We start from the raw sequence: 27,762 nt of genomic DNA, 5'->3' as shown, positions 1-27,762 counted from the left end.
AGTGGAGAGTTATCATCCAGCAGAAATTAATCAGCATAAAAAAACAGTTTTATTTTATAATGCCTATTCATAAAACATGTGCTTATAAAAATATAAAACTTATCAAAATAAATAAATAAATTACAATAAAAGATTTCGTGTTAAAAAATTAAACTCTATAAAATTTATTCATCGTGATGTTCACTTTCTTTTGAAGTAACAGTGCGGCATAATTCGTCCAAACAGTTGATCCACCTAAAAAGGCAAAATTTATCAACTTTTAATGCAAACAAAACAATGCATGATAGGACCTTAATATCAACTTATAGACATCATGTCAGGTCATAAAATTGTCACACAGTATTGATGTACCGATATTGATGTCACGTCATAGAAATTGTCACACAGTATTGATGTACCGATATTGATGTCAGCACACCTTAATTTTTCTTGTTCATCATGTGCCATAAGGACGTATGTCCTCTCTTCTGTCAAGATATTAAATGTCGCATTATTTTTGTCTTGTTTGTGTGCACTCACGTCTTGTACTCCCAACACTTGACTCAGCTCGATGTACCTAATCAATTTTTCAACATTTTAGACACACAAATAAAGCTCACAACATCAATCAGTATTCATTGCGCATGCGCGTGACATAGTGATAAATATTCCTGTTGTTGATGAAAATCACAAACAGTTATTATGATGGTGAGCAAACTCACCCCTGTTGTTGATGAAAATCCTGTTTTTTGTAGTAATACAAACAGTTATCATGATGGTGAGCAAACCATCGTTTTTTCCAACGACGGCCCAGCGGTCCTCCCTTTACTCCACGTTTGCATAGCCAACCTTGCAACTAGAAGAAGAAAAAAACGGTTTACATAAACAGTTTCGAAACATGCGTGTCGTTATTTCATAAATTCACCTTCTGTGGTTGTGCGATACTTTCTGGTTCTGTTGTCTTTGTATCAGCACGATTCTGCAGAAGAGAAGAAAAGATAAATATCGGAGGACTAACTTCAACGTGGAGAGCAGGAGGAAGACTTACAGTGTTCATCTTTACACGAAGATTCTGCACCAGTGAATGTAGATCACTAATTTCCGCTTGCATCATTTCCACGTCGTGTTTGTAAGTCCCCAACATGGCGAGAAGATGCGCGTTGCGAACTCTCAATGCTTCATTCTCTAACTCAATCCTCCTGAAACATTCAAATACAATTGACAAAATATCTGAAATGAGAAAAAAAAGATATTTCCTCAATCTGATTTAAACTTACATACTTGATTTTCAAACTTTTTCTCACAATAAAATCATCATCGCATACTTGGTGAACAATTTCTTTCACTTCTTCCTTTAACAACAACAACAACATAACCTACTTCAAAACCACTGACAGTCAGACAAATATTGCAAAATATAACTTACTCCTACGATCAACTTTTCCAATGTTTCTCTTGTGCTATCTAGAAACAAGAAGAAGAAACAACAATACAATTTACTATCGTACATCCGCGTTGAGTTATCCTTGTTTTTTATACTAAAGTCGAGCTGTTCATTTCAAATATAACCTTTTACCCCTTTCTTGTAATAAATATATCCCCCCTCCAAAAAAATTTGTATCAAGGTGAAATTTGGCCTACACATAACTCATATCTCATGACTCACTGTTATGTGTAAAAGCCGGGTTCCCTGTTATGTGTAAAAGCCATGTTCCCTGTTATGTGTAAAAGCCGGGTTCCCTGTTATGTGTAAAAGCCGGGTTCACTGTTATGTGTAAAAGCCGGGTTCACTGTTATGTGTAAAAGCCGTATAACTCCTGAACGAACGGACTATAACATGAATATTACGATAATAAGTCAACACAAAACGATATGAAAGCCATATGTACCTTTTCTTGTATTCCGAACACCAAGCGCTGACGAGGAGGGCATACTTCCAAAACGTGTTAATGTCGCATTGTCAGCGCGTTTCAACTCTTCAAGCATTAGAATTCGTCTTCTGCAGAAATATAACACTGTTTTCGTTAGAAAGTAGTAAGGCTGAAAAGAAGAAGAATTAAAAATGAATATGTCTATATATTACTGCACAGCTCTTTCTTGGAGTACGTCAGTATGCCAAATAGTTTCATCGTCACTATCACTGATGTGACTGAAATTGCTTTCAATGTCCGAATCACTACGAAAAAAGTAAACAAGTCTAGTTAAAAAAAAACATTTGATGAAGCAAGTGAAACATATTCAACAAGGCTAGTTAAGAATTCTCAACAAGGCTAGTTTAAACATTTAACGAGGCTAGCTAAGAACATTCAACGAGGCTAGGTAAAAACATTCAACGAGGCTAGATTAAAAGAATCGACGAGGACATATAATCGAGGCTTGGATAGACATGTATTTAGCTAAAGAACATTTGTAGATTCGAAGTTTCAAGAGCTTCATGATCATACCTTTCAAATCCTGTCTTTAAGTATTCACAAGATATATCGACGGTTAGACTGACTTGTCGTACCATTTTAGAGAGAGGTTTCAAATCAATCATTTTGGTTTCACAATGTAGTTCGCTAAAAATATACATTTTTGTTTTACAATTCATGTATCTTTTCCTAATGTTTTTTTTTTTAATGAAATTAGTTTTACGAAAAAGATTACCTTTCACTTTCAAGAAGTGCAAAATCAGCAATATTAAATGAATGAGTGGCTAAACGCTTTAAGGACAGTCCAGCAGTCTAAAAAATGGCGAGCGTCAATAAATTTTGTATGAAGACAAATAAAACTAAAGTTCGAAATTTGTTACCCACTTCTTCCAACTGTAATGTATAAACCTTGCCTTCAAACTCTCCACTGTTCTACAAAAATAAACAGACGACCATACAAACATCAAAGTACTGTGGCTGGATGAAGAGATAGATAAAACAACAGTAGTCACCTTGTGAAGAGTCACAAACATAGACTGCGGTGTCAAATCTTCGAATGTCAACACCTCTTCAGTGCGCTCATTGAAAGGCTGTTGTGAAAAAAATATTTAGCACGATATTAATAAAAATGTTTCAAAAAATATAAACAGAAATAATTGGGAAAAACCTGCCAGTGGAAAATGTTTCAAGCGTTCTCCACGTTTCCATGTTATTTGTAAAGATGGCGACGACCTAAACAACAATAGTGTATTTTGTAAAAATTTTTAGCCTGACCAAGCCAGCTAAATTGAAAGCCACAAAGGATGTAATGATATCTAAATTAGGCCATCATTCTTATCTTACCATTCTCATTTTATCAAAATAATTTATTGAAAAACTCCCAATCTTACCTTATTTAACGAAGTTGTATCTTTTAATTTTTTTAAATCTTGGAACTCTCTTCTTATTAGAAGGGAGTTCCAAGTGTTGCAGAAACCTGCATTTTTATCCGTTTTCTTATTTATTAATCTGCTTAAAATCGAAAATAAATTGTGATATGCTACTTACCAGATTTCAAATTAAAATTATTTAAAAAAATTATTTAATCTTATTTCAAAATTAATTCTATTTAATTGTTTTTCTTGGATTTTTGGCTGATAATATAAAAAGAACTGTTAAATATGGTTAAGTCTTCATTGAGATTTTCCTAAGGACAGGATTAAAAAATTTTACTTCTATATAAATGACTGAATACTAAGACAATCATAGAAAAGAAAGATAACTCAATTCATGTAACGTAAATTCATAAATTCATTCAAATGATAACACTGTTTACTCTCCGCACAAGCATATAATGCAAAACAGTAAAAATTAAATTGACCTTTTTAAGTTGCAAATTAACTTCAAAGGTATTTCTGTTTTTATTTGCTTTTAAGAATCAAAAAGTGATGTAAATTACTAATTCAAATTAACGGTAAAGGGCACTTTGTTTTAACTTGTTAGTATAATGTTAAAATTACAAGAAAAAGTCTTCTCTTTTATTCTATTCTATTCATAATTTTTTTATGATCAGCAATGAAAAGTGTTAAAATGATAGAAAAATCCTTCCTGTTGAATATTTTGTTATAGGATAGTTGGTTTTACAAAAAGTACTTACCAACTGCTGGCTGCATAAATGACACACTTCTTTATGAGAAAAGTGAAACAAAATTTGACAGCTTCATTTTTCTCCGCATCCGCCATTCTGATTTATCTGCAATAAATCAAACAGCAAAATTACAAACATATAAATCTATTAGCATAAAAATCTACACTATAAAAGAATTTAAAACTATAAACTACTATAATAGAATTAAAAATATTTCAAGCATTTTCCTTTTCTCAATAGACTGGAAAAAGTATGTGATTCTAATGGGTCTGATTGGATAATGTCAAGGATTAAATTATATGCTGCTAGAAACAAACATAAAACAAGAAACACTATACCTTGGCTTAAAGCGTGCTACATAAGCATGGTTTTATAAACAAAGCTAAATTTTAAGTGACTCCTTCTATTAAAATAGAAAACACAATACAACCAGGGAATAAAAATTTCAGCATTCAAAGTATATTTGCTTATTTGCTTATACTTGGCTTAAAGCATGCTACATAAGCATGGTTTTATAAACAAAGCTAAATTTTAAGTGACTCCTTCTATTAAAATAGAAAACACAATACAACCAGGGAATAAAAATTTCAGCATTCAAAGTATATTTGCTTATTTGCTTATACTTGGCTTAAAGCATGCTACATAAGCATGGCTTTATAAACAAAGCTAAATTTTAAGTGACTCCTTCTATTAAAATAGAAAACACAATACAACCAGGGAATAAAAATTTCAGCACTCAAAGTATATTTGCTTATTTAAGCTTTATTAGACTTCTATTTGAAGGTGCATTTGGCATTTAAGCACATTTACTATAAAAAATCAAGTTTGAAAAAAAAGATTAATTTTGCAATTTAAAAATTTGAAAACTCGACAAGACTTGTTAATCTATCAAACACTGGGCTGCAAAATGCCCTGACTAAAGAATTTTCTAACACTTGCACAGGAAGATGCCCCACATGACTATGAAGTATTAATATAGCAGTCTGACTTTAATCATCCTCATCAACTAAATCTTTCAATACTGCAGCTTCTTGACAGTGGAGCTTCTAAAACTATATGTGGAAAAAATGGTTTGATATTTTCACTGAAAGTTTACCATCTAGTGAAAGATGTTACTTCTTCATCTAACATTTATTAATTTGGTGATGGAAAGAAAGTTTAATCTACAAATGGCGCTGGTACTATCTAAAACAAAAAAATTAGAATCCATACAGATATTTTTGACCGAAACTTTTCCTTTTTCTAATCCATAAAAAAAGTTAACATGTTTAATAATTTTTTAAATTTTTTAAATGACACAACTCATGCGCTTGGACAAAACATCCCTGTAACAGCCACCACAACAGGACATTTCACCATCAATCAAATAATTCAGGAGGTGAAGAGTCACAATCAATAACCTTGACCATAACAGAAGATCTTAATAAAGAAAAAATGACTGAAAAGATCCATCGTCAGTTCACACAGTCTAATAAAATCTGCTGGACAACCATCAGTAAAACTGTTAACAGAACTGAAAAAGGTATCATAATTCTGCACTTGATCAACCATGCCACCCGTCTGTTAGTTGCATCACAGATACCTAACAAAACACTATCAACTATTGTGAAAACAATAGTTGATGGTGTTCCATCAATATTTGCTTGAACAACACCCTTAAACAACATGTCTGATAATGCAAAATATTGATGACGTTCGCCATATTTGTTTTGATTTTGACGTGTTTCCCATGTGTTTGCAAAAGTTACGGAAGAAGTGATAATTTCTGAAAACCTCGCATTGTATTTTATAAAAATGTTGTGAATCTTGCATAGCTCATTCTATTTTGTGAGCATGTATGCACTTTGAGCTGATTTCGTCAAGTGAAATGATGCAAAAAATGAAGAAAAATGGCAAAAACCCGAAGTTGACCAATACCATTTCAGCTAATGAATGCTCTAGCAAAGTTCTTGTTGAAAACTTAAAAGCAATTCAAGCTACTAGGAAAGCCTTTGTCAAAGCAGAAAATTCTGCAAGAATTCGTTGTGCTCTCAACTACAACATTCGGTCTTACTGTGACGCTGTTTACCTAAAACAGGGGATAAAGTTTACTACAAACATCGATCAGACTGGTGCTGGAGAAGACTAGCAAAATTGTTATGAAAAGAGGGTCAGCAGGTATTGCAGAAGCATAGGTGTAACTATATTTTAGAGTATATCCTTGCTGGTTTACCATACGCCAGATCCTGCTTTTTCCCCTTAACACTGAAACAGTAATTGTAGGAAAACTGTAGACAATTTAACCATATCAGATTCCACTTCCTCGTCCCAAGTTTTAGATGATCTTACAAAATAAAACACAACAATCTGAATCAGACTCTGAGCCATATGTTAAACTAAACAACACCACACCAGCTAATAGTAACACCAATAACCTGAAGACACTATTGTTCCTCACGCATCCACTGCTGATTTATAAGGTATGGATCTACTCAGCTCATCTTCACCACATCTTCCTGGTGATTTAGACATCAATGCTCCTTCATCATTAACTGTTTCACACCCTGCATCAAAGAAATCACATAACCCTTTAAAGAAAAATAACATCTGAAAAGTTGTTTAAAAAAATGGCAAATCCATTACTGTCAAATTGTTATCTAGATCAAAAAAGATTGGAAAAGGTAATATTAAATGGAGCCAGTCCTGGAATATCTTGTCACCAGATGGTAATGTCACCTCTCTTGATGTTCAACATGACACAGAAAGCTTACGCTGATCAAGAAATACCTTAGATCATAACCAGAAATTTATCTCCAGTGAATTGTATTGAAATACAATTGCTGGAAGGATCAAAAGGTGTATGAAGACAGCAATGTGTAACCACTCAGTGGGTTGTGACACGAGAACTTGTTAATGGCAAAAAAATCACTAAAGCTTGACTTTGTGCATGGGGTTTCCAGAAAGAACAATCCTTCCACACAGACTAACCAACTTGCTCACAAGAAAGCTTAAGACTGACTCTTACAATCATGGTTGAAACTTAAGATCAATCTATAAAAAACAGCATCTTACAAGGACGGCACCTTTAAAGGACAATGCATTTACAACCTACATCTAGAAACTTTTAAACATGTATGGCCTAGCAGATGCACCTGGAAAATTTTATCTACAGGGTATTCTCATTTTATTGGGCAACATTTTGTTCAAACATGACTTTTCAAACATACATGTTATTTACAAAATATTTTTGCGTAATTTTTACTTGCAAATATATCTAAAGAGACCAGATATGTTACTAGTTTGACTTGATAATATTACTTCAGAAGTGCTCTAGAAATAAATAATGCATAAAATCATAATCATGGGCCTAAATACTAGTTATTATATTTATATCGTATTTTTATTTTTGCTGTTATCCTTACAAATGAATAAGTCTTGTAAATTTCTTATTCCTAATAAATGAAAATGTTTTAAATCGTGAACCCTAAACACGATGATTGAGCGTCTACTGGTATAGCGACTTTCTCAATCTTAACTTCCTTATATAGTATAGTATGCATAACTGTACTGTCATTTTTATATTTATTGCTTATTTTTCAGTTCATCACAAGCGAAGGCAAAAATATATATGCTTTGTTTTCAAATTAAAAAAAAACTTTATCCACGTGGCTTATATAAAGCTTCAAAATTTATTTAGAAAGTTCAGCTACATTTTAAAAAAATTTATACAGAAAAAAGAACTATATATACGGCACGTGGGTTTCGTTTTTAAAGGTATAAGGATAAAAACCATTAAATTCGGACCTGCTATAGTTTTCGATTGTTTTGTCACATAAAGAAATCATCTACAATTAAATCCATTACAAAATGTCTATTCTGCCTGTCAGTGCAGTTTTGCAGACTTGCTTCATCCGTGCTCCGTTGGTGTTCACCTGCGCAGTAGTTAAGAACCGCATGGTTGAATTTCTTGTGTAAAACTGGTTACCAACGACGAAGGGGCCAGGCAAAAGAGATTTATGTCTACATAGTTCTTTTAAGCAAGTCAGGAGCCAGTGAATTACCTAGGATGGTTAGGTTGGCTATGAATAGGCTTTCTCGTGGATTAAAAGGTCGAGGACCATTCAATAATTCTGAGATCTAAAAGTGTTCGACCAAGACGGAAATCTATTGGGAGTTTTGTCTAACGAGTCTCCAAAAATTATGTTGAGGGCTGTCATCACACGCTACAAAATGGATTTTATAAGTTGATTCTAAAATTCAATATTTATTCTTCAGCCGTGCGAATAATGACATACCTGAAACGATTTGTTACTTGACTGTGTGTATCTATACAGCAGTGTGCGAACAAAGTGAGAGAATATCAAAAGTTGAAGATCTAGTTAAAAGTATTGTGAAACCAGGATTCAGTCAAACAAGAAGTTATACTCAGTTATCAAAGGTAATCTTACATCACAAAGAACAACAAATGATTAGAATCATGTCAAAATAAAGTTTGCTTAAAATTTCTTACTTAAGACACAAGCAAGGAAGGGTAGCAATAACTCAGCTTTTTTGTAATTTCTGATAATTATGGGTTTGCTAGATAAATAAATGGAGATTTTGGACGATTTTCTTTCGACTTTTCTGATACGAATAAACAGAGGCTAAAAAATCACCTTCAACCAACCTTTTCTTTTTCTAATTGTCCAAAACTACTTTTTTTTCTTTTTTTGTATTTTTTTACAGATTACGCCACCTGACCAAAATGTTGGTTGTCGATTTTGGAAAAGAATTAGTCCTCGTTTTTAGGAATGAAATAGTCCTCATAAAACCTTACCTTGTTGTACCTTGTTGTAGGCTTTCGAGGAAAGTCTTCAAGATTAGCAGTTTTGTGCCAGTCCTCCATTGGATTGAACATCCAGTTTACACCAATGTGTGCATATCTATAATTTGAGTTTGAATCAGCCCGTCTTAACGTGGTGTATCCTACCAGTTGTGGATCATCTGGTTTCTTGAATAGATATTTATCAAGGCTGTCTTTAAAAAGGTCCAGTGTGCAACCAGACATATTACGGATGGATTTAGGGAGGATGTTAGAGAGCTTTATTCCATGGATAGGTAAACTGAACTCTGCTACCCTACTGTATGGACCACACGGAAGTTTTGCTTTCTGACCATGCCAAGGATGATGATAGCTTTGGATTTTCAGATTGACATTTGGTACCAACTGTTCCATGATTTTCCAAAAATAAATTCTTTGATACCTTTCCCTTCTACGCTCCAATGAATACAGTTTCAGTTCTTTCAATGATTTCCAATAGTTGTGATTGGTCAAGTTTCTGATTTTTCGTATAAAGGACCATTACAATGCCTCTATCATCTGTATCTCTCCAACTTTATGTGGACTCCAAAGGACTGAACAATAGATAGAGGCATTAGATGAAGAACAAGAAATTTCCACATGGTCATAAGGTGATCCTTCGTTCTGGTGTAAAAAGTTCTTAAAATCCAAGAGATCATGTTTTTACTGTCATTTACTACTTTCGATATGTGGGAATGAAAGGAGCAGTTGGTGGATAATATGACACCAAGACCTTTCAGTTCAGTTCCTCTCCCTCTTCGATGATGGATCAAGATATGATGCACAATTTTTCAGGATGTCTTTCGTGCCATAACGCATGACCTCAAACTTTAGATCATTAAATTTCATGTTTTCATCTTCTTCCCATTTATAAATTTTCTGTAGATCACTTTGCAACTTGCCCATGTCCCTGAGAGAGTCGATGCTCTTGGTAACCCTTGTATCATCAGGAAATGACCGTACAATACTGTCACTGATATTTGAGTCCATATCTCCAAGGAAGATGACGGAGATAAGTGGTCAAAGCACACTACCTTGGGGTACGCCTAAAATAACAGCAACAGGATGTGATTCCATTCCATTGACAATGACTGATTGGGTGTGGTTTGTCAGGAAAGCTTCAACAAAGTTGAAAAAAGTTCTCCTGATATAGATTGTAAAGAAAAACCAAATCAGGAAATTTCAAAATGCCAAGATTAAAGAAAAGGGGGTGAATGGGATTGTTGCTGTTCAAATGAGATGAGTCTCACTGCGCAATGTTGAAGACAGTAAAGATGTGACTACAAAAAATAGCATGGTAGCAGATTTAAGGACATATTGTGGAACAAAGTGACGAAGTTTCGCTATAGCTCCATTAGCCCTCTCGAGTTTGATGGCAACCTTATTAATCTGAGTTTTACAACTAAGGTAAAATCCAGTAAAATGCCAATATACTTAATGCAGTTACTATCTAGGGAAGAGATTTTTGCTGTTGATGAAGATTTTGAAGTCATAGTTCATAGGTTTAAGTTAACCTGTCTATTGGAGCAGATAAAAGTTCTCTTTATTATCATGGAGTATATATGTATTTTTTGCTCAGAAACATTGCATCTGTGAGCTTAAATTTGGTCATTTTTTTCATAAGAAGATGTTGTGAAGTTTTTATGTTCTTTTTGTTTTTTGTTTTGTGAGAAGTTCTATATTGTAATTACTGGTGTATATATAAATGCAATATTTTTATTTATTTTTTAAAAATAAGCACATTTTGAGCCCAATCATGTGTTTTTTATAAGCATATTTCAATAAATCTTTTTGCCATTAAGCATAACCTAAGCATATATTTTAAAAGTTGAGGATACAAACAGAAACAGGGCTTTCAAGTGATCAACAGTTAAAAGATTTAAAAAGGCAAAAGCCTACCTTGACAGTGTCAGCTAGCTATACATTCCAAATCAACAGGTTGATGACATACAATTTCCTTGTTATGATACAGATACGATGTTGATGTCACCGAAAGTATAGAAAAGTTATTCCGTGCAGCGCTTACATAATTAATTTATTCCTAAGCTGTAAAAAAATGCATAAATTATCTTTGTATCGAAATTTTGTGAACGCAAACACTTTTCCTACTCTTGTCTCCTTTTATGTTACGGTTCATTCACAAAACTTTAGTGTCTGCTGTCGGGGCTACTATGGTTAGTTGTGATCATTATAAACCAAAATTTGCAAGATTATTACTTCACTGGTTGCTACCGGCCTGATCAGAATATGCTTCATAAAAATACCAGGCTGGGATTTCAAGTTGAAAACAGTACATCAATTGTATCGAACAATAGAGAAATAGTTGACGCGTTCTAATTCGACACTCCTTTATTCCATAAGCTCTCGTTTTCAATCAAATTAAAAGTCACTGTCAAATTTCCTTAAGAAACTCTCACAAACGAAGCTCCATTGTTCGACATTCTCTTATTCGATAAGCTCTCGTTTTTGATACAAATTTAAGGTCCCGAGAAGGAGTTATTCGATTTCTACAATGCAAAAAGGTTTTTATACGGTTTTGAATTTCGAACGAATTTCAGGCTTCGAATTTTCGTACATTTGATTTCTAAAAGTTTTCAAAACAAACGGGCGAGGCGATGCAAACAGTTGATAAAAAATGGCGACTGCATCGGTGAAATAAACGTTGAAAACAAAAGCCTCGTTTATTATTTGCATTTTGCTCTCTCATTCGACATTTACCCCTTACTACACGAAGTAGAGAGACTTCCCACTACTCGATAGGCTCTCTAATTCGATTAACTCCCCTTGAATATCGAATTAGAGAGCGTTAACTGCAAGAGCAATGACAAGCCTGGTTAGAATTTTAATATTCATATAAAAAACTTGTACAGGCACAAAAGTAAACAAAAGTGGGCATGTTCATAACGATTGAATTTTATTAATTATTTTTTTGATCCGTCTTCGATGGCCTGGGGACGTGGTTGCCTAGTTTACAAAAAAAACGGCCTCTAAACTACTAAATCATTTTTGTTTTCACAATACGCAGCCCAACAACAAATATTTTTCACCAATAATTCCACAAACACAGCTTCAACAAATGTTCTTGTCGCATCAAAGAAAAAAATTCTCTTTGCATTGCGTTTCGGCCCACACTACAGAAAATCAACATGGTGCAAAAAACCAATAATTTTAAAATTTCTTTGTATCGGGTAATTGAAATTATTCGGCAGCAGTTCTTGTCTTTGCGTTAGCTGCTTTCCTATCTTATGGGTTTAAGGTTACTGTAAAGGAAAAAACTCACTTGATGAGTAGTCTAAGAAAAACCCTTATAATTTATCAATACTTTTATATTTATTTATTTTTTTTTTTTTTTTTTTGTTTCTGAATGTTTGATGAAAGACTTTTTTGATGGTGTTATTTTCGTGAGATGTTAATTTTCCAAAAAGAAAATATAATGAATTAAACACACACCTTTTTTTGAAATTATTTGTAATTATATATAATCATTCAAAAAATGCATATTATTTTCTTTCTATCGACATAATTCTCTAATCAGTAATTTATACAAAAAAATCCGGGAACCTTTTATGCATAATTTATTCAGCTTTCCAGTACCGAAAATTTCAATGAGCCAATAGAAAGCTTTCGGAAAAAGAGACCACAAACGTAAAGGCAGGTATGCAAAAATTTACCAAAATTTACCAATTTACTAAAAAAAAAATTGGTTTCCTTTACAGTAACCTTAAATTTACAAAGATTTTTGAGGGATTTGTCAAATAAGTTTTCTTCAAGTAGCATTGTGTTATTATAACGTATGTGAGGGGGGAGGGGCTGGCGGTGGGGGCGTTGTATGCCAAAAACAAAGGGGAATGATGATGCAATCTCCCCTACTAACTCGAGAGTATTTAAATTCTCTTTTGGATTTATATGAATTCATTCAAGTTATAACTGATATACATAAAATTGATTTTCATAAGGGTGTTGTGATGTAGCGTGCTCTGGTGAAAGCGTTTTCTGACCATAATTTTTCATGGCTTTGGTTGTCAGCGTTTTTCTTTGTACAATAAAAATATCCCGATTCGTAGTAAGGATTTACCCCACAAACAAAAATCAAGAAGAAATTCAGACATACTAAACAGTAAACAATATAGTATAAAATCCGCAATCGGTAAATAAATTACACATATTTTTAAATTACAAATATTTGCAAATATCCCAAAAAAAAATTCTGAAGCGTGTATACATTGTAAAATTTATTTATGCGCCTGCGCATGTGTAGCAAATTCGATATTGCCGTTATGGAGAAGTAATTGATTGGACGGTTGATTCACTTCATACAGTCCAATATTTTGTTGACTCTGTAATTTAATATACAATTTCGTTCTTGTTTCAATTACAACAAATTTAAATCTGAACCCTTCGTTAAAGTCCATTCTCGTTCGCTTGTCTTAACTCGCAACTCATTCTGGGTAATCTTCACCACGCTGTTACTAGGTATCTCAAGTGTAATGTCATAGAAAGTCAACTTTTTATATCCTCTGCGGGGGACCGATTTTGCAAGATTTCGAGGAGACGTCGGGATGTCATAAAAATTGGAATCCAGCATTTCTGTTGATTCTGCAATTTTTAGAAAAGGGGAAGAATATCGACGAAGATTTTCGTTTCCGAGTATCTCTTTTTTTTTCGTTACAATGTCTGTTCCGGAAAAACGTCGCTCTTCTCCTCTGCTCTTGAGCATCGCCTTATTAACTACAAGTTCATCCATACGCTCGTATAAATTCCCGTTTTCAGACCACGAAGAAGAGTCATCTGCGTCTGTTATTAACGAGTGAATCCTTTCTAAACGAGGCTCCCTCTCCATATTTTCGTCCTCATTAGATGATTTTGAAGCATTTGTGATGGATGATATTCCGGAATCACGATTTTTATTTCCAACACTGTGAAAATCTCTCCAGCACGAACTTTCGGATGTCCGATGCATGTTTAATCTAAAAGGTAGCGATTAAATTCCCGCCAAAAATTTTTTTTTCTGTCTGTCACGCAAAATGGCAGCTTAGCTGCGCAGGTAGCGAGACGCACGCAATGCGGTACAAAAAAGGACGGGCGAACCCGTGGGTTTTTCCACGGGCTAACGACTAGTCATTTATTAATTATTACTAAATTCTTGCGAAAATAAATGATGATGACATGGACAAACTGTGAAACCTCTCACCATGGACACTTTTCTCTGAAACAGACAAAATAACTGTCAAACTCTCATAACTAAACCTCCATGCAGCGGACACAGCGGATATTGTCTTGTCTTTTTATATTTTTAACTTAGGTTCTTGAAACAAAATAAGCTAATTTTTTAAAAAAAACCTTCATGTACTGGACACTTCTTTTTAGAGAACATTTTTGTTAGGTGTCCGCCATGAGAGGTGTACAACTCGGGTAAAAATAGAAAACGCAAATATCATTTTAGCTGTTATATTTTCGAACCCAAAAAAGGATAAAAGTATGTTCAATGTGCGGAATGTAAACAAGTAAACATGTTTTGTGAAAATGTTTACTCTCTTTGTGTAACATCATGTTCACATCAGAGGTTGTGATGACGTAATTGTCTCGCTTACCTTTCACATGACGAACAACTCCGTGTCTCATCATCGTCCAAAACGTCCAACAGTGAGGCGTAGATCTAAAAATAAAAATTGAAGAGAAAGAGAAAATAATTTTTTTGTATCGATTACCTCAACTTTGATATTACATTTACCGGTTCCTCCTCGTTTTGTTCTGTTTCTGTGATCGGAAGTATCATTCCAAACTCACTATCCAGTTGTAGTAAATGAATTAGCGAATCATACCAAAGTTTTTTTTGTGTCTCAGAATACGCACATAAATAATACTGTCTTGTTTTAGTATAGATAGCCAACACATGTGGGTATTGAGCAGGAAAAAATGGATGTTCCCGCATGTATACCGCATCATCCTTCGAGATTGCAATTGTTCCTAACAAAACAAAAATGATTACTCAGGCTGTCACCATTTCAGACAGAAAAGTACGACGCCAGAACTGAAAGGAAAAGATGTATAACTTTTTAGCTATATAACGAAAACAATGCACCAAAGCCAACTGTCGAATTAATACTAGCGAGTTAATATTGGTAAGTTAACACTTAAAAATTAGCGTAAGGTTGTTGCAAAGACAAGAAAAAAGAACTTAAAGAACTCACGCAGAGGTTTCTTCCCTTTGTCGCGGTCAGTTTTGTGCTCCCAGTACACCAAAAATAATTCTCCGCGTATATTCTGCTGACTCTTTTTGACTAAGTTATTCAACTTGTCATGGGTCAAACGCACTAACGCAAAAAAGCGCCTGTGCCACGACTTGAGTTGATCGAACTTTTCTGGAGGCGGCGATTTGACGAAGAAGTCTTCGAGTATGACACAACTGATATCATCCAACCTCATGTTGCACTGGCGTGCGTTCGACTGTGTTGTTTGTGGATGTCCACGCGTATTTATTCATGTCAGCAATAACATGATTTAACAACACTGTCATCTGATTGTGTGTCCTTCTTTCAGAATTAAAACATCTGCCACGAAGAGCTATAAATAATCTTGAACCATTACGTAAGAAAAGAAATTGGTTTCGAATACCAAATAGCCTTAGGTAAAAAAAAACTGCTTACAATAGTAAATAATCGAAGCAGGTCATAAGCAACCATATCAAAATCCATACCCTTCGTTTTACGGAACACGTGGTTGATTTGTTAGCGGTGGTGATTAACCGACGGAGAACTTACTTAAATGCGTCCCAGTTTGAGTTTTTTTTTTCTCTCTCAGCATGTTTTTATAAAAAACGGGTTGGTGATGTCAAAAATGTGTTAGAACATATTTCTGACATTGTATTAATATTGACAAAATGAAAAAATTGAAAAATTAAACAAAAAATGTTGTAACAATAATGCATATTTGACACCATAAAAAAACGCTCTCCACATGAGAGGCGATAATGCAATCAATCATTCCGCGTTTTGTTGGATCAAATATCAAGATCACGCCAACAAAAATTAACGCAAATTTATTGAAACAACAAGTATGGTGTTTTCAAATGTTTTTTTTACATCGAAATAAATAACCAATGAAACAGAACTCTCGTGTTTCATTTTTTTCCTGTTAATTTTGCGAAATGACTCACAAATCGAGAAGTGAACGCTAAACATCAATGTAACGTTTATAATTTTACTCTGCCTAAACATCGAAACATTAAAAATTAGTATCGTCAAGCCCTAAAATCAAAAGTAGACTGACTTTCGCAACCCTGAACCGCGTGGGAGGCAAATCAGTTAAAAATACTCTCTATTATCCAAAACATGTCGCGCTGTGCGAAATAATGTCAAAAGGCTAAAAACTGCGAGTTTTCACAGTACAGATAAATAATGCAGGGAGTATATAAATAAATAGATATTAATTGGATTGATATCTGAATATTTTCATAAATATTTTAGTGCCATCTTCTCACCAGCGCGTATTCAATAAATAGGGCGTTGGCAGCAGATAGATCGCGAAATATTTTGAATTTGTATTAGTATCAACTATTAAATGCAAGGCGAGTTATTTAAATATCTGCCATGTTAGAATTAAATTTGACACAGTGAAAGTTTTTTGCGTTCAAAACTTTCATTGAATCCGGTACAACAAAGACATCTTAGGTCGCTATTTCATTTCAGTGTATATTGTGTTGAAACGTCCTCTGTCATTAAATATGTAAACAACGTTAACGTTAAATACATCCAGTGATTCGATGATAAAATAAATTTCAAGATGGCAGAACTTCTTTTAACTGTTTTTTTATAAAATATTTGTGCCGCTTCGAAGAAACATGCTCCTTCCAACTCGCCTCTCCCATTATCGTCCTTCCGCCACACGTCTCACAAATGAACTTCCTTTTCGCATTCAGGTTAACACTTCGTTTTTCTACTGGCGCTACAGGGATTTCAGAGTTTGCAAGAAATGCACGAGTAATATCGACAGCTTTTTGCAGAACGTCAGCCTTCCACGTGTCCAGGTTCGTGGCGTCCAACTCGTATATGTCAGGAGTGGTTTCGCCATGTCGAGATAAGAAACGGTTTTGTATCCAAGTTCTTTGTTTTTTAGAATATTTTATAGTGACACGCTTGAGCGCACTTAAACCTTCTCTTAAATGTGCTTCTTCCTTTTCTTTATCGTCGCATGTAAAATAATCATGAAATTCTTTAAATCCTATAGCTTGAAACAACCCTTCTTGATATAACGTGCTATCTGTACCTAGCGTCTTTTTGGATTTTCTGTAGTTCTCGTAAAATTTTGTAACTTCTTCATCGAGTCCTTTAGACAGCATGCTATCAACTCGCTCTGATATTCTCTTATCCAGCTCGCCTTGGTCACAAGTTAGCCAAAAGATGAGAGCTTTGGAAAAGCGGAGCGGACCACCTGAAATTCAAGAGCGTAATAAATATTTCGAAACTGTGATTGGGCCGTACTATGTATACGTCTTACCTAACGGACTTGCACCAGGTTGCTGTCTCTGTTCTTTCAACAACTCGGAATGTTTTTTTCCAGTAGTACGAAACACTTGCAAACTTCTTGCTATTTTTCGCGTGTCATTTGGATGCAGCTCCGCAGCCCGTTCGGGATCGACAGAGATGAGTTGTTCAAACGTATCGCCGTCTATTTTTGCTCGTTTATTCGATCCTAACTCTTTTCGAGTCTGAAGCACTATGAAAAAAAATCGAAATAATATTCTAGTGTAGTGAGGCATTAAATTAAATAAACACAGAATTTAGTGCAGCGCTAACATGACTGCACTGCACTTGCAACTTTGAGGCTAAATAACATGTAAACGGGTGGTAACGCCAATTAACAATGGGACCAACCAATCCGTCTCTGATTCGACGGGTTAATAACGTCATGGAAATCCTTCAAACCTTAATATCTCCTTCATGGTATACATCGGAAAGAAAATAAATTATTTTGATCAGCGTTTCGGAACAAGTTAACAAATTTCTGATTTTTTTGTATATACACTTTGATGACATCATCAAAATGTATCTCCGTATAATTTTACCTCCCCTAATAATGCGGATTTTTCCAACTGGTCCACTGACCTGATTAGTTAATTATTTCTTCTCACACCACAGCGTCTTAAAAAAGCCTCGTAAAACAACAGTTCTTTTTTATTAAAAGACATATCTAAAACATATCTTGCACAAGTAAGGTACATTTGAAAGAAAAAAACAAAATGTTCTTAGCTCGTTCCTTTTGTGTACCCACTTACTCCCGTATCTGGGATATGGTTTGTTCTTTTACTTACTATCAGGCGAGCTGGTATCATCCATTAAGAAATTCCACAATAAAGCTTCTATGTAATAATTGGTCCCACCCACAACCACAGGAAGTTTGTGAGCACAAAACAACTGCTGGATAATATCAAGTGCAGCGCAACGAAACTCACTGACAGAGTATTCTGCAGGTGGTGTTATAACGTCAAGAAGGTGGTGTGTCACTTCAGCCCGCTCTTCTACGCTTACTTTGTTAGTGATAATCTCCAATCCCTTGTAAACTTGCATCGAGTCTGCACTAATTATCTCACCATTTAACCTCTTGGCAAGTTCAATACCAAGCTTCGATTTTCCAGTGGCAGTACTACCAAGGATAAATATGATAGGTGAAGCGAACATATTTCTCATTGTCTGCACACTCATGTTGACTTTGCTTTTTTACAGGTGTCACGTGACGCATCGATGTTTATGCACTAACATAATAAAATAAAATAAGTAACGAATATATATTGCAGAAATGTTGTCCCCTACTTCAACTTGAATATATATTGCAGAAATGTTGTCCCTACTTCAACTTGAATATATATTGCAGAAATGTTGTCTCTACTTCAACTTGAATATATATTGCAGAAATGTTGTCCCCTACTTCAACTTAAATATATATTGCAGAAATGTTGTCCCTACTTCAACTTGAATATGTACTGCAGAAATGTTGTCCCTACTTCAACTTGAATATGTACTGCAGAAATGTTGTCCCTACTTCAACTTAAATATATATTGCAGAAATGTTGTCCCTACTTCAACTTGAATATATATTGCAGAAATGTTGTCCCTACTTCAACTTGAATATATATTGCAGAAATGTTGTCCCTACTTCAACTTGAATATATATTGCAGAAATGTTGTCTCTACTTCAAATTGAATATATATTGCAGAAATGTTGTCCCTACTTCAACTTGAATATGTACTGCAGAAATGTTGTCCCTACTTCAACTTGAATATATATTGCAGAAATGTTGTCCCTACTTCAACTTGAATATATATTGCAGAAATGTTGTCCCTACTTTAACTTGAATATATATTGCAGAAATGTTGTGTCTACTTCAACTTGAATATGTACTGCAGAAATGTTGTCCCTACTTCAACTTGAATATATATTGCAGAAATGTTGTCCTCTACTTCAACTTGAATATATATTGCAGAAATGTTGTCCCCTACTTCAACTTGAATATGTACTGCAGAAATGTTGTCCCTACTTCAACTTGAATATATATTGCAGAAATGTTGTCCCTACTTCAACTTGAATATATATTGCAGAAATGTTGTCTCTACTTCAACTTAAATATATATTGCAGAAATGTTGTCTCTACTTCAACTTGAATATATATTGCAGAAATGTTGTCCTCTACTTCAACTTGAATATATATTGCAGAAATGTTGTCCTCTACTTCAACTTGAATATATATTGCAGAAATGTTGTCCCTACTTCAACTTGAATATATATTGCAGAAATGTTGTCCCTACTTCAACTTGAATATATATTGCAGAAATGTTGTCCCTACTTCAACTTGAATATATATTGCAGAAATGTTGTCCTCTACTTCAACTTGAATATGTACTGCAGAAATGTTGTCCCTACTTCAACTTGAATATATATTGCAGAAATGTTGTCCCTACTTCAACTTGAATATATATTGTAGAAATGTTGTCCCTACTTCAACTTGAATATATATTGCAGAAATGTTGTCTCTACTTCAACTTGAATATATACTGCAGAAATGTTGTCCCTACTTCAACTTGAATATATATTGCAGAAATGTTGTCCCTACTTCAACTTGAATATATATTGCAGAAATGTTGTCCCTACTTCAACTTGAATATATATTGCAGAAATGTTGTCCCTACTTCAACTTGAATATATATTGCAGAAATGTTGTCCCTACTTCAACTTGAATATATATTGCAGAAATGTTGTCCCTACTTCAACTTGAATATATATTGCAGAAATGTTGTCCCCTACTTCAACTTAAATATATATTGCAGAAATGTTGTCCCTACTTCAACTTGAATATATATTGCAGAAATGTTGTCCCCTACTTCAACTTAAATATATATTGCAGAAATGTTGTCCCTACTTCAACTTGAATATATATTGCAGAAATGTTGTCCCTACTTCAACTTGAATATATATTGCAGAAATGTTGTCCCTACTTCAACTTGAATATATATTGCAGAAATGTTGTCCCTACTTCAACTTGAATATATATTGCAGAAATGTTGTCCCTACTTCAACTTGAATATATATTGCAGAAATGTTGTCCCTACTTCAACTTGAATATGTACTGCAGAAATGTTGTCCCTACTTCAACTTGAATATATATTGCAGAAATGTTGTCCCTACTTCAACTTGAATATATATTGCAGAAATGTTGTCCTCTACTTCAACTTGAATATATATTGCAGAAATGTTGTCCCCTACTTCAACTTGAATATGTACTGCAGAAATGTTGTCCCTACTTCAACTTGAATATATATTGCAGAAATGTTGTCCCTACTTCAACTTGAATATATATTGCAGAAATGTTGTCCTCTACTTCAACTTGAATATATATTGCAGAAATGTTGTCCCTACTTCAACTTGAATATATATTGCAGAAATGTTGTCTCTACTTCAACTTGAATATATATTGCAGAAATGTTGTCCCTACTTCAACTTGAATATATATTGCAGAAATGTTGTCCCTACTTCAACTTGAATATATATTGCAGAAATGTTGTCCCTACTTCAACTTGAATATATATTGCAGAAATGTTGTCCCTACTTCAACTTGAATATATATTGCAGAAATGTTGTCTCTACTTCAACTTGAATATATATTGCAGAAATGTTGTCCCCTACTTCACTTTAAATATATATTGCAGAAATGTTGTCCCTACTTCAACTTGAATATATATTGCAGAAATGTTGTCCCCTACTTCAACTTGAATATATATTGCAGAAATGTTGTCCCTACTTCAACTTGAATATATATTGCAGAAATGTTGTCTCTACTTCAACTTGAATATATATTGCAGAAATGTTGTCTCTACTTCAACTTGAATATATATTGCAGAAATGTTGTCCCTACTTCAACTTGAATATATATTGCAGAAATGTTGTCCCTACTTCAACTTGAATATATATTGCAGAAATGTTGTCCCTACTTCAACTTGAATATATATTGCAGAAATGTTGTCTCTACTTCAACTTGAATATATATTGCAGAAATGTTGTCCCCTACTTCAACTTAAATATATATTGCAGAAATGTTGTCCCTACTTCAACTTGAATATATATTGCAGAAATGTTGTCCCTACTTCAACTTGAATATATATTGCAGAAATGTTGTCTCTACTTCAACTTGAATATATATTGCAGAAATGTTGTCCCTACTTCAACTTGAATATATATTGCAGAAATGTTGTCTCTACTTCAACTTGAATATATTTAAGACAAATGAAGCTCAGCAAGAAAGGCATCCTCATAAAAAAGGGCTCACCTGAGTATACCAATCGATACAATATATGACGAGAATAAAAACTGGAAGTAGAGGACCAAACACAATAACAGAAACCCACAAAGGAACTGGTAATAAGTCTTGGATTTTTTGTACTATGCTATCTTTCATGACACTAAAATATATTAAAGGATATCAGTTTCACATCCTTAACACTGCTTTCCAGCCAACATAATTCCAATTGTAAAGATCTCAGGTTGGGATTTCAAGTTAAAAACAATAGGTCAATTGTTCATAAAAATGGATAAAAAAAGACACATGCATCAACATTTAAGCATATATACATTTACAACAAATAAACTTTAGCCTAGAATCCAACAGCTTAGATAGATCATGTCACAAAGCATAGGCTATACAAAACAAGTGTCTTAATAAATATGACTGATCTCCACACAGTTGCACTCTGAAAGCATTCACTACTGTGGCACGAGACCCACAACCCACCACAGAAAGTCATGGACGCAGCAAATACTAGATGGCAATTTTCACATCCAGACCAGAAACTTACTCTTGAACAGATACATTAAGGATGGAAACCAGAGGATAAGGACAACAATTTTTTGATAACCTCTGCTCCAATGCACGTGGAAACAAATAAAAGAATATTACAAGCCTATGGAAAAAATAGCTCTCAAGAATTTTCAATACAGATGACTGACTCTTTATGACATTTTGCAATGAAATTTAAAGAAAGACTGTCAGTTCACAACACAGCTGAAGATACAGCCATCAGTGACCAAATAATTATTGGGAGAAACCATTGTAGGAAACATGGACAATACATTTAACTACCAGCACAAGGAGAACTTCAAGGGAACCCAGGGTATAAAATGATGTTGGACTTATATTATAGAACTTAAAAAGTTAGCTCAAAAGTCTTCTTAAATTTTTTAAAAAGTTCTTTTCATTCTCAACATATTCACATTTAAAGAAACTCAGATTTAATTATGCTGCATGAATTATGATGTCATATTTCAGTAATAGCAAATTTGGACATTTTCTTTCATCAGTAAATTCAGACCTGTTAAGCGGTGTGATTTCAAACTTTATCAATGCATAGATATTATGACGGTTAATTGATGAACATAAATTTTTTTTGCCAAAATGACACTCGTTTAATTTTTTGCTGACAAACTCGTAATTTGAGATCTGCATGTTGGCTTGCAATCAAATTTTGTGAGTAAACATATATGCTCAAGTCATTTTACACATATTTCCTCAGTGTGAAGGATATAACACCTCTGAAAAGGATCTTTCCAGAAAAGAGGGATGTTCCAAATATTTTCATGGAATATAAATATGTCATTCGAAAGGGAATTTTTTTTGCTATATATAAGTCATGAATTTTTGGTAAAAATCTTGTTTTCTTTTTCTTTAAAATACGCAGCATTTTAAAATAAATTATTAAAAATACACACTAACTGTAAATCATACACACAACAGCATGATACTTAAAAATAATAAATAATTAGGAGAAAGTAAATAATTAGGAGAAAGAAGTTTCTCTACAGAATTATTAACTTAGAAATAAAGTTGCTTTTATGTTTGAAAATGCGCTTATATAAAAAACTTCTTAGATCGTTTTTATAATTACTAAAATTTTATATAATTATAATTTTTTTAAAACTTTTCTAAAACTAAAAAAGTTTTCAATGAAAAAGTATTTTAAGTGGTTTTATATTTTTAATTGAAGGTAATTTTATTCACAACATTGTTGCATACAGCTGACCGATCTTATTAGCTCAAAACATTTTATCACACACACTTTCATTGTCGTAAAATATTTTTCTTTATTATTTGGGCTGTCGTAGATATTATACGTTACCCGAGAATGATGATGATGCAGGGTGGCCACAGAATTTGGTAAAAGAAATTCCATGACTTTTCCATGACTTTTCCCTGACTTTTCCATGACCAAAACCGTTAAGAAAAATTAAACCCCTAAATTAATCAATTATCAAACAAACCATAAATTTCATTATTTAGAGAACAACTTTGCTGAAAGTACTTTTTTCTACATGATGAAAAACAACAAACTACGAACTAACTAAAAATTCCATGTTCTCAGATTCCTCAGCTTTGTAGCAGAGTTTTTTAATATCCCTGTTCAGTGCATTGATGGATGAGATTAATCTTTTCTTATAGTTTTTAACATTGTTGATTTCGTCTGTTATTGATTTTCTTTTGTTTGATTTCTTGTCTTCGTTGACTTTTCTTTTTTGGTCTTCCAGATGTGTTCAGTATCTTTGTCTGGCAGCTTTACTACTTGAACAACAGACCATTACTCAATTGATACTCATGCAAATCCACACTGGATGATTGTAGGTGGTCATATACAACTCTTTGGCTAACAATAGATTTCTCTTGAAGATTCTCAATCAACAGTTCTTTATTGATACTAAATCCCCGTTCAACAGCAGATTGACTGTGTGATAATGTGAAGATCACTTTACAGGTAGCCCATAACGCTTTTTGATCTTTGAAATACGGCCTTAGGAATTCATCCACTCTTGATTTGCTGAAATCAAATTGCACAAACTCTTCCTTAGTAGGTGCGTCGAGCGATGATAAGAATTTCTCAAGCTCTTCTTTTGCCGTATCTGCCACAGAAGGCAACACATGATCAACCTGATGAAGCTTTTCAACCAAAGATATAAACTGACTTGTAGCTTTCTGTTGGTTCTGTACCATATTGACTGGTGATAATGAGGAGAAGCATCGAACGATAAGATACTTCAAGGGACTTCTCTCTTGTAGCTTCAATATCAGATTAGTTAGAAAAGCCACACAATCTTTTCGGAACTGATGTTTTGCCCCATCTGTTATCTCTCTTGACCGCAAGATAGCCTTTACAGCTGTGCCTGTGTTCACCATGTCAACTAGCAATCGATTCTGGACCTCCTCAACATCAATGTTAATAAGTTTACGAGGAGTATTCGCTTCAGTCATAACCTCCTTACGAATAAAAAGGTTCATGATTTCTCTAGTCATTCCCTCAAGCACATCACTCAAGAAAGGAACCATTGAATTATCTAATTGGAAAGCAACCAAGTAACATTTCAGGGTCGTTGCAACATTCTTGAGGTAAGGTAAACTTTGGGACCATAAGTTTGTCCTTATAAGCAGCCAATAAAACATCATATGATTTGCACTTTGGCCGTTTGCTTTTGCTGAGACTCCCCCAATAAGACATAACTTTGACAACATTGTCCCACAATTCAATTGCTCTTGCTGCTACGTCCTTGTCCTCAATCCATCTTGTGGCGCAAAATCTGTGAATTAAATCAAATATTACCAAATTGTTGTTGTTGTTGTTGTTGTTGAGATTAAAAGTTCGCGCACCTTCCAGTTTGTCTTGGGACCATCCATAGATAGCTGAATCATGTTTTTAAAGCATAACTCCGCCAACGAGTCCTTCAATTCAGTGACAAGATTTTTTGCGTTTGGTCGTTTTATAAATCTTGAATCTAGATACCTTGTACTGACTACATTCTCAGATTCGTTCCAAAAACGTATTTGAATGTCCATTTGGTCATCTTGGACTACACGATTTAAATATTCATCAAAAGACACAACAAAATGAGATGATGCTTTTATTGAGTTCAAAAGTTCTTGCTTGAAATAAGGAGCTAAGCCAAAGTTAATGAGATATGTGCACTTCGTTTTACCAAGTTTAAAATCTTTGGCAATGTCACTGTCGTTGAACATTACTTGGGACTTGACAACGTTCAAAGCCCAGAGGATCTCGGAGCAAAGCACGTTGCTTGATACAATGAAAGACTTGATCGTTTCCCTTGGCTCAGCTTCTTTAGGAGCTTCAAGGTAATGGCAAGGTGATCTTTACTTTCTAAGAACAAATATATTCCTGTCCCATGCTACAAGCTAGAACTATGCTAGGACTCCCTTCCTTAGAAGAAACATTGATTGAAAACGATTTTACCACACAGATTACATCAATATAAGTTATCATTGCTTGTAAACTAAGCAGTCACATGACATAATGTATAATAAAACAAATTTATAATATAATAAAACCAAAGACAACTATGTTATATTGCAACAAAGCTTGACAATGAAACTGTTCAAAAAAATGACTTTTCCATGATTTCCAGAAATTCCATGACTTGTGGCCACCCTGTGATGATGATGATAAACGGGAATCATGACACCTAACATTATGGACAGGCACAATCAACGATACTGTCATGTTCACAAATTTTTTAGCATCAACATTGCGATCTAATCTGAATTACATTAATTACATTACATGGTGATCTTATGACAATACTACCCTGAGTTGTGAATTAAATAAAAAAAACATAAGCAGTTAGGAAAATAGATCAAGAAACAAATATAAACTTATTTACAATAAAAGAATGTTGTTTGTTTAAAAAATCTCTCTAATGACAGAAACAGAAACAGAAAATACAATCTGTAAGCAATGTGATTATATAGTGGATCATAACCGTAACAGCATCTGTTGTGATGTGTGCAACACTTGGTTACATTTACGGTGCTCTAAAATTTCATTAACTACTTTGTGCAAGTGAGGCTCTGCCATACACACTGATTGACAATAAAACTCAAATCATTCAGAATGGGTTATTTATTAGAAAATGCGAAAATATGAGAAGAAATTTACTAAAATTAAAACCTTTGAATGAAATTGACCTAGGCCAAAACAAAAGTCAGGCTAATGTTCACTCTCCAAAATCAGAAGCGTTAAAAATAGAATATTCTTTTTGATAGTATTGAAACTTCATGGACGCAAATTAATTGTGGTTACTATGATTCTGATGAGTTCACAAAGCTTGGTAAACATGTATCAAAAAATAACTACTCAATCCTATACTCCAACATATCCTCCCTTACTTGTAATTTAGAAAACCTTAATACTCTTCTCAATCTAGTAATTTGATGCTATTTCACGTACAGAAACTTGGGACCAGAAATCTTGCAACAACAACTTCTCCCCGGATGGTTATCATAATTTCTTTAACCAAACAGGTAGTACAATGAAAAGTGGCAGTGGGCTTTTTGTATCAAACCACCTCTCTGTTATACCCAGAAAAGATCTTGCCTCCCATTCTTATAACAAATGAGTTTGAATGTAAGTGGGTTGAAGTAATTCACAAAACAAAACCAAATAGTGTTATTGCTTCGATCTATCAACATCTTAGCAAGAATGATACTGCTTTCTTAACTTATCTCGAAAACACCCTTAGTAAACTTAGAAAAAAAAATTCTATTTCTCACTGGAGATTTCAATTACAACCTCTTTAAATTTCAATAAAGACCTTGAAACTTCTACCTTTTTAAATAATTTGTTAAGTCATAACCCTTAGCCACATGTTAATAATACTAAACCATCATTGTTTAACATTATATACATTGATGGAATTCAGTTTTCCTCTGTGAGTGGAAATTTTACATGCAAAATCTCTGACCACCTACCTAATCTTTTAATTATGGAAGGAAAATACAAAACTAAAACTAAATCTACTAGAGCGTCAGGATATGCACAAATATATAATGCATATCCTGACGCTCAGGATATGCATTATAGGCGTCTTTGTGCCCTGAGCGTCAGGTGCATGAGACGGATGAGATACACTGAGTGTCAGACGCATTGACATGTCCTGAGTGTCAGGCACATGTTAGTTATGGTGTTTTACTCCACACCCTGAGCGTCAGGTGAATGAGAGATGTCGCGAGCGTCAGGGTCTTCATCATGCCCTGAGCGTCAAGCGCATGTCTCTTATTCACATGATGACTACACTAGAGATGCCCTGAGCCTCAGGTGCATCGACATGTCCTGAGCGTCAGGCACATGCTAGTTACTGGTGCTCTTATTCTACAATGTTTCTACAATGACTTGTATCAACACATTACTTGCCTAAACAGCTGACGAAGGAGGCCCAACACACCCATCAATTAAATTAAAGACTACCTATAGACTCTTTGTTTCTACCTCTGGACTAAAATTCGTTTGGTTGTGTTGTGCTGTGTCCCCCCGTAACAGTTGTGATGCAGTTGTCTTTGTTGCAATGGAGACATCCATGATATTTTGATTTCGATTCGATTCCATTGC

General features: G+C 34.1%; 2 protein-coding genes across 5 annotated transcripts; both read right to left on the bottom strand.

Annotated features, from left to right (window-relative positions):
- Positions 1 to 30: 30 nt before the first annotated feature.
- LOC130650073 (uncharacterized) lies at positions 31 to 16,112 on the bottom strand. Of its 4 annotated transcripts, none has more exons than XM_057456030.1 (16): positions 10,736 to 10,863; positions 4,027 to 4,122; positions 3,062 to 3,122; positions 2,903 to 2,980; positions 2,775 to 2,822; positions 2,626 to 2,702; positions 2,424 to 2,537; positions 2,063 to 2,155; positions 1,869 to 1,978; positions 1,406 to 1,443; positions 1,261 to 1,331; positions 1,028 to 1,178; positions 905 to 958; positions 702 to 835; positions 419 to 556; positions 31 to 234 (listed from the first exon to the last, which is right to left on the bottom strand). In XM_057456030.1, exons 2-16 carry the CDS (start codon positions 4,110 to 4,112, stop codon positions 165 to 167), a joined length of 1,323 nt encoding a protein of 440 aa, XP_057312013.1. In that variant the 5' UTR covers positions 4,113 to 4,122; positions 10,736 to 10,863; the 3' UTR covers positions 31 to 164. The 4 variants fall into 4 exon arrangements, 3 of the variants coding, with proteins under 3 accessions (XP_057312013.1, XP_057312014.1, XP_057312015.1); XM_057456031.1 differs by having other exon boundaries at positions 1,028 to 1,175; XM_057456032.1 differs by lacking the exon at positions 419 to 556.
- Positions 16,113 to 16,265: 153 nt separating this feature from the next.
- LOC130650114 (tRNA dimethylallyltransferase-like) lies at positions 16,266 to 21,811 on the bottom strand. The gene is made up of 4 exons (XM_057456033.1): positions 21,654 to 21,811; positions 18,147 to 18,587; positions 17,333 to 17,551; positions 16,266 to 17,266 (listed from the first exon to the last, which is right to left on the bottom strand). The coding sequence occupies exons 2-4, from the start codon at positions 18,535 to 18,537 to the stop codon at positions 16,614 to 16,616; spliced, it is 1,263 nt and encodes a 420-aa protein (XP_057312016.1). The 5' UTR covers positions 18,538 to 18,587; positions 21,654 to 21,811; the 3' UTR covers positions 16,266 to 16,613.
- Positions 21,812 to 27,762: the final 5,951 nt, after the last annotated feature.

The sequence above is a fragment of the Hydractinia symbiolongicarpus genome, chromosome 1 (assembly GCF_029227915.1).
Source record: "Hydractinia symbiolongicarpus strain clone_291-10 chromosome 1, HSymV2.1, whole genome shotgun sequence".
NCBI classification, from domain to species: domain Eukaryota; kingdom Metazoa; phylum Cnidaria; class Hydrozoa; order Anthoathecata; family Hydractiniidae; genus Hydractinia; species Hydractinia symbiolongicarpus.
This window is presented reverse-complemented; position numbering and strand designations above follow the sequence as displayed.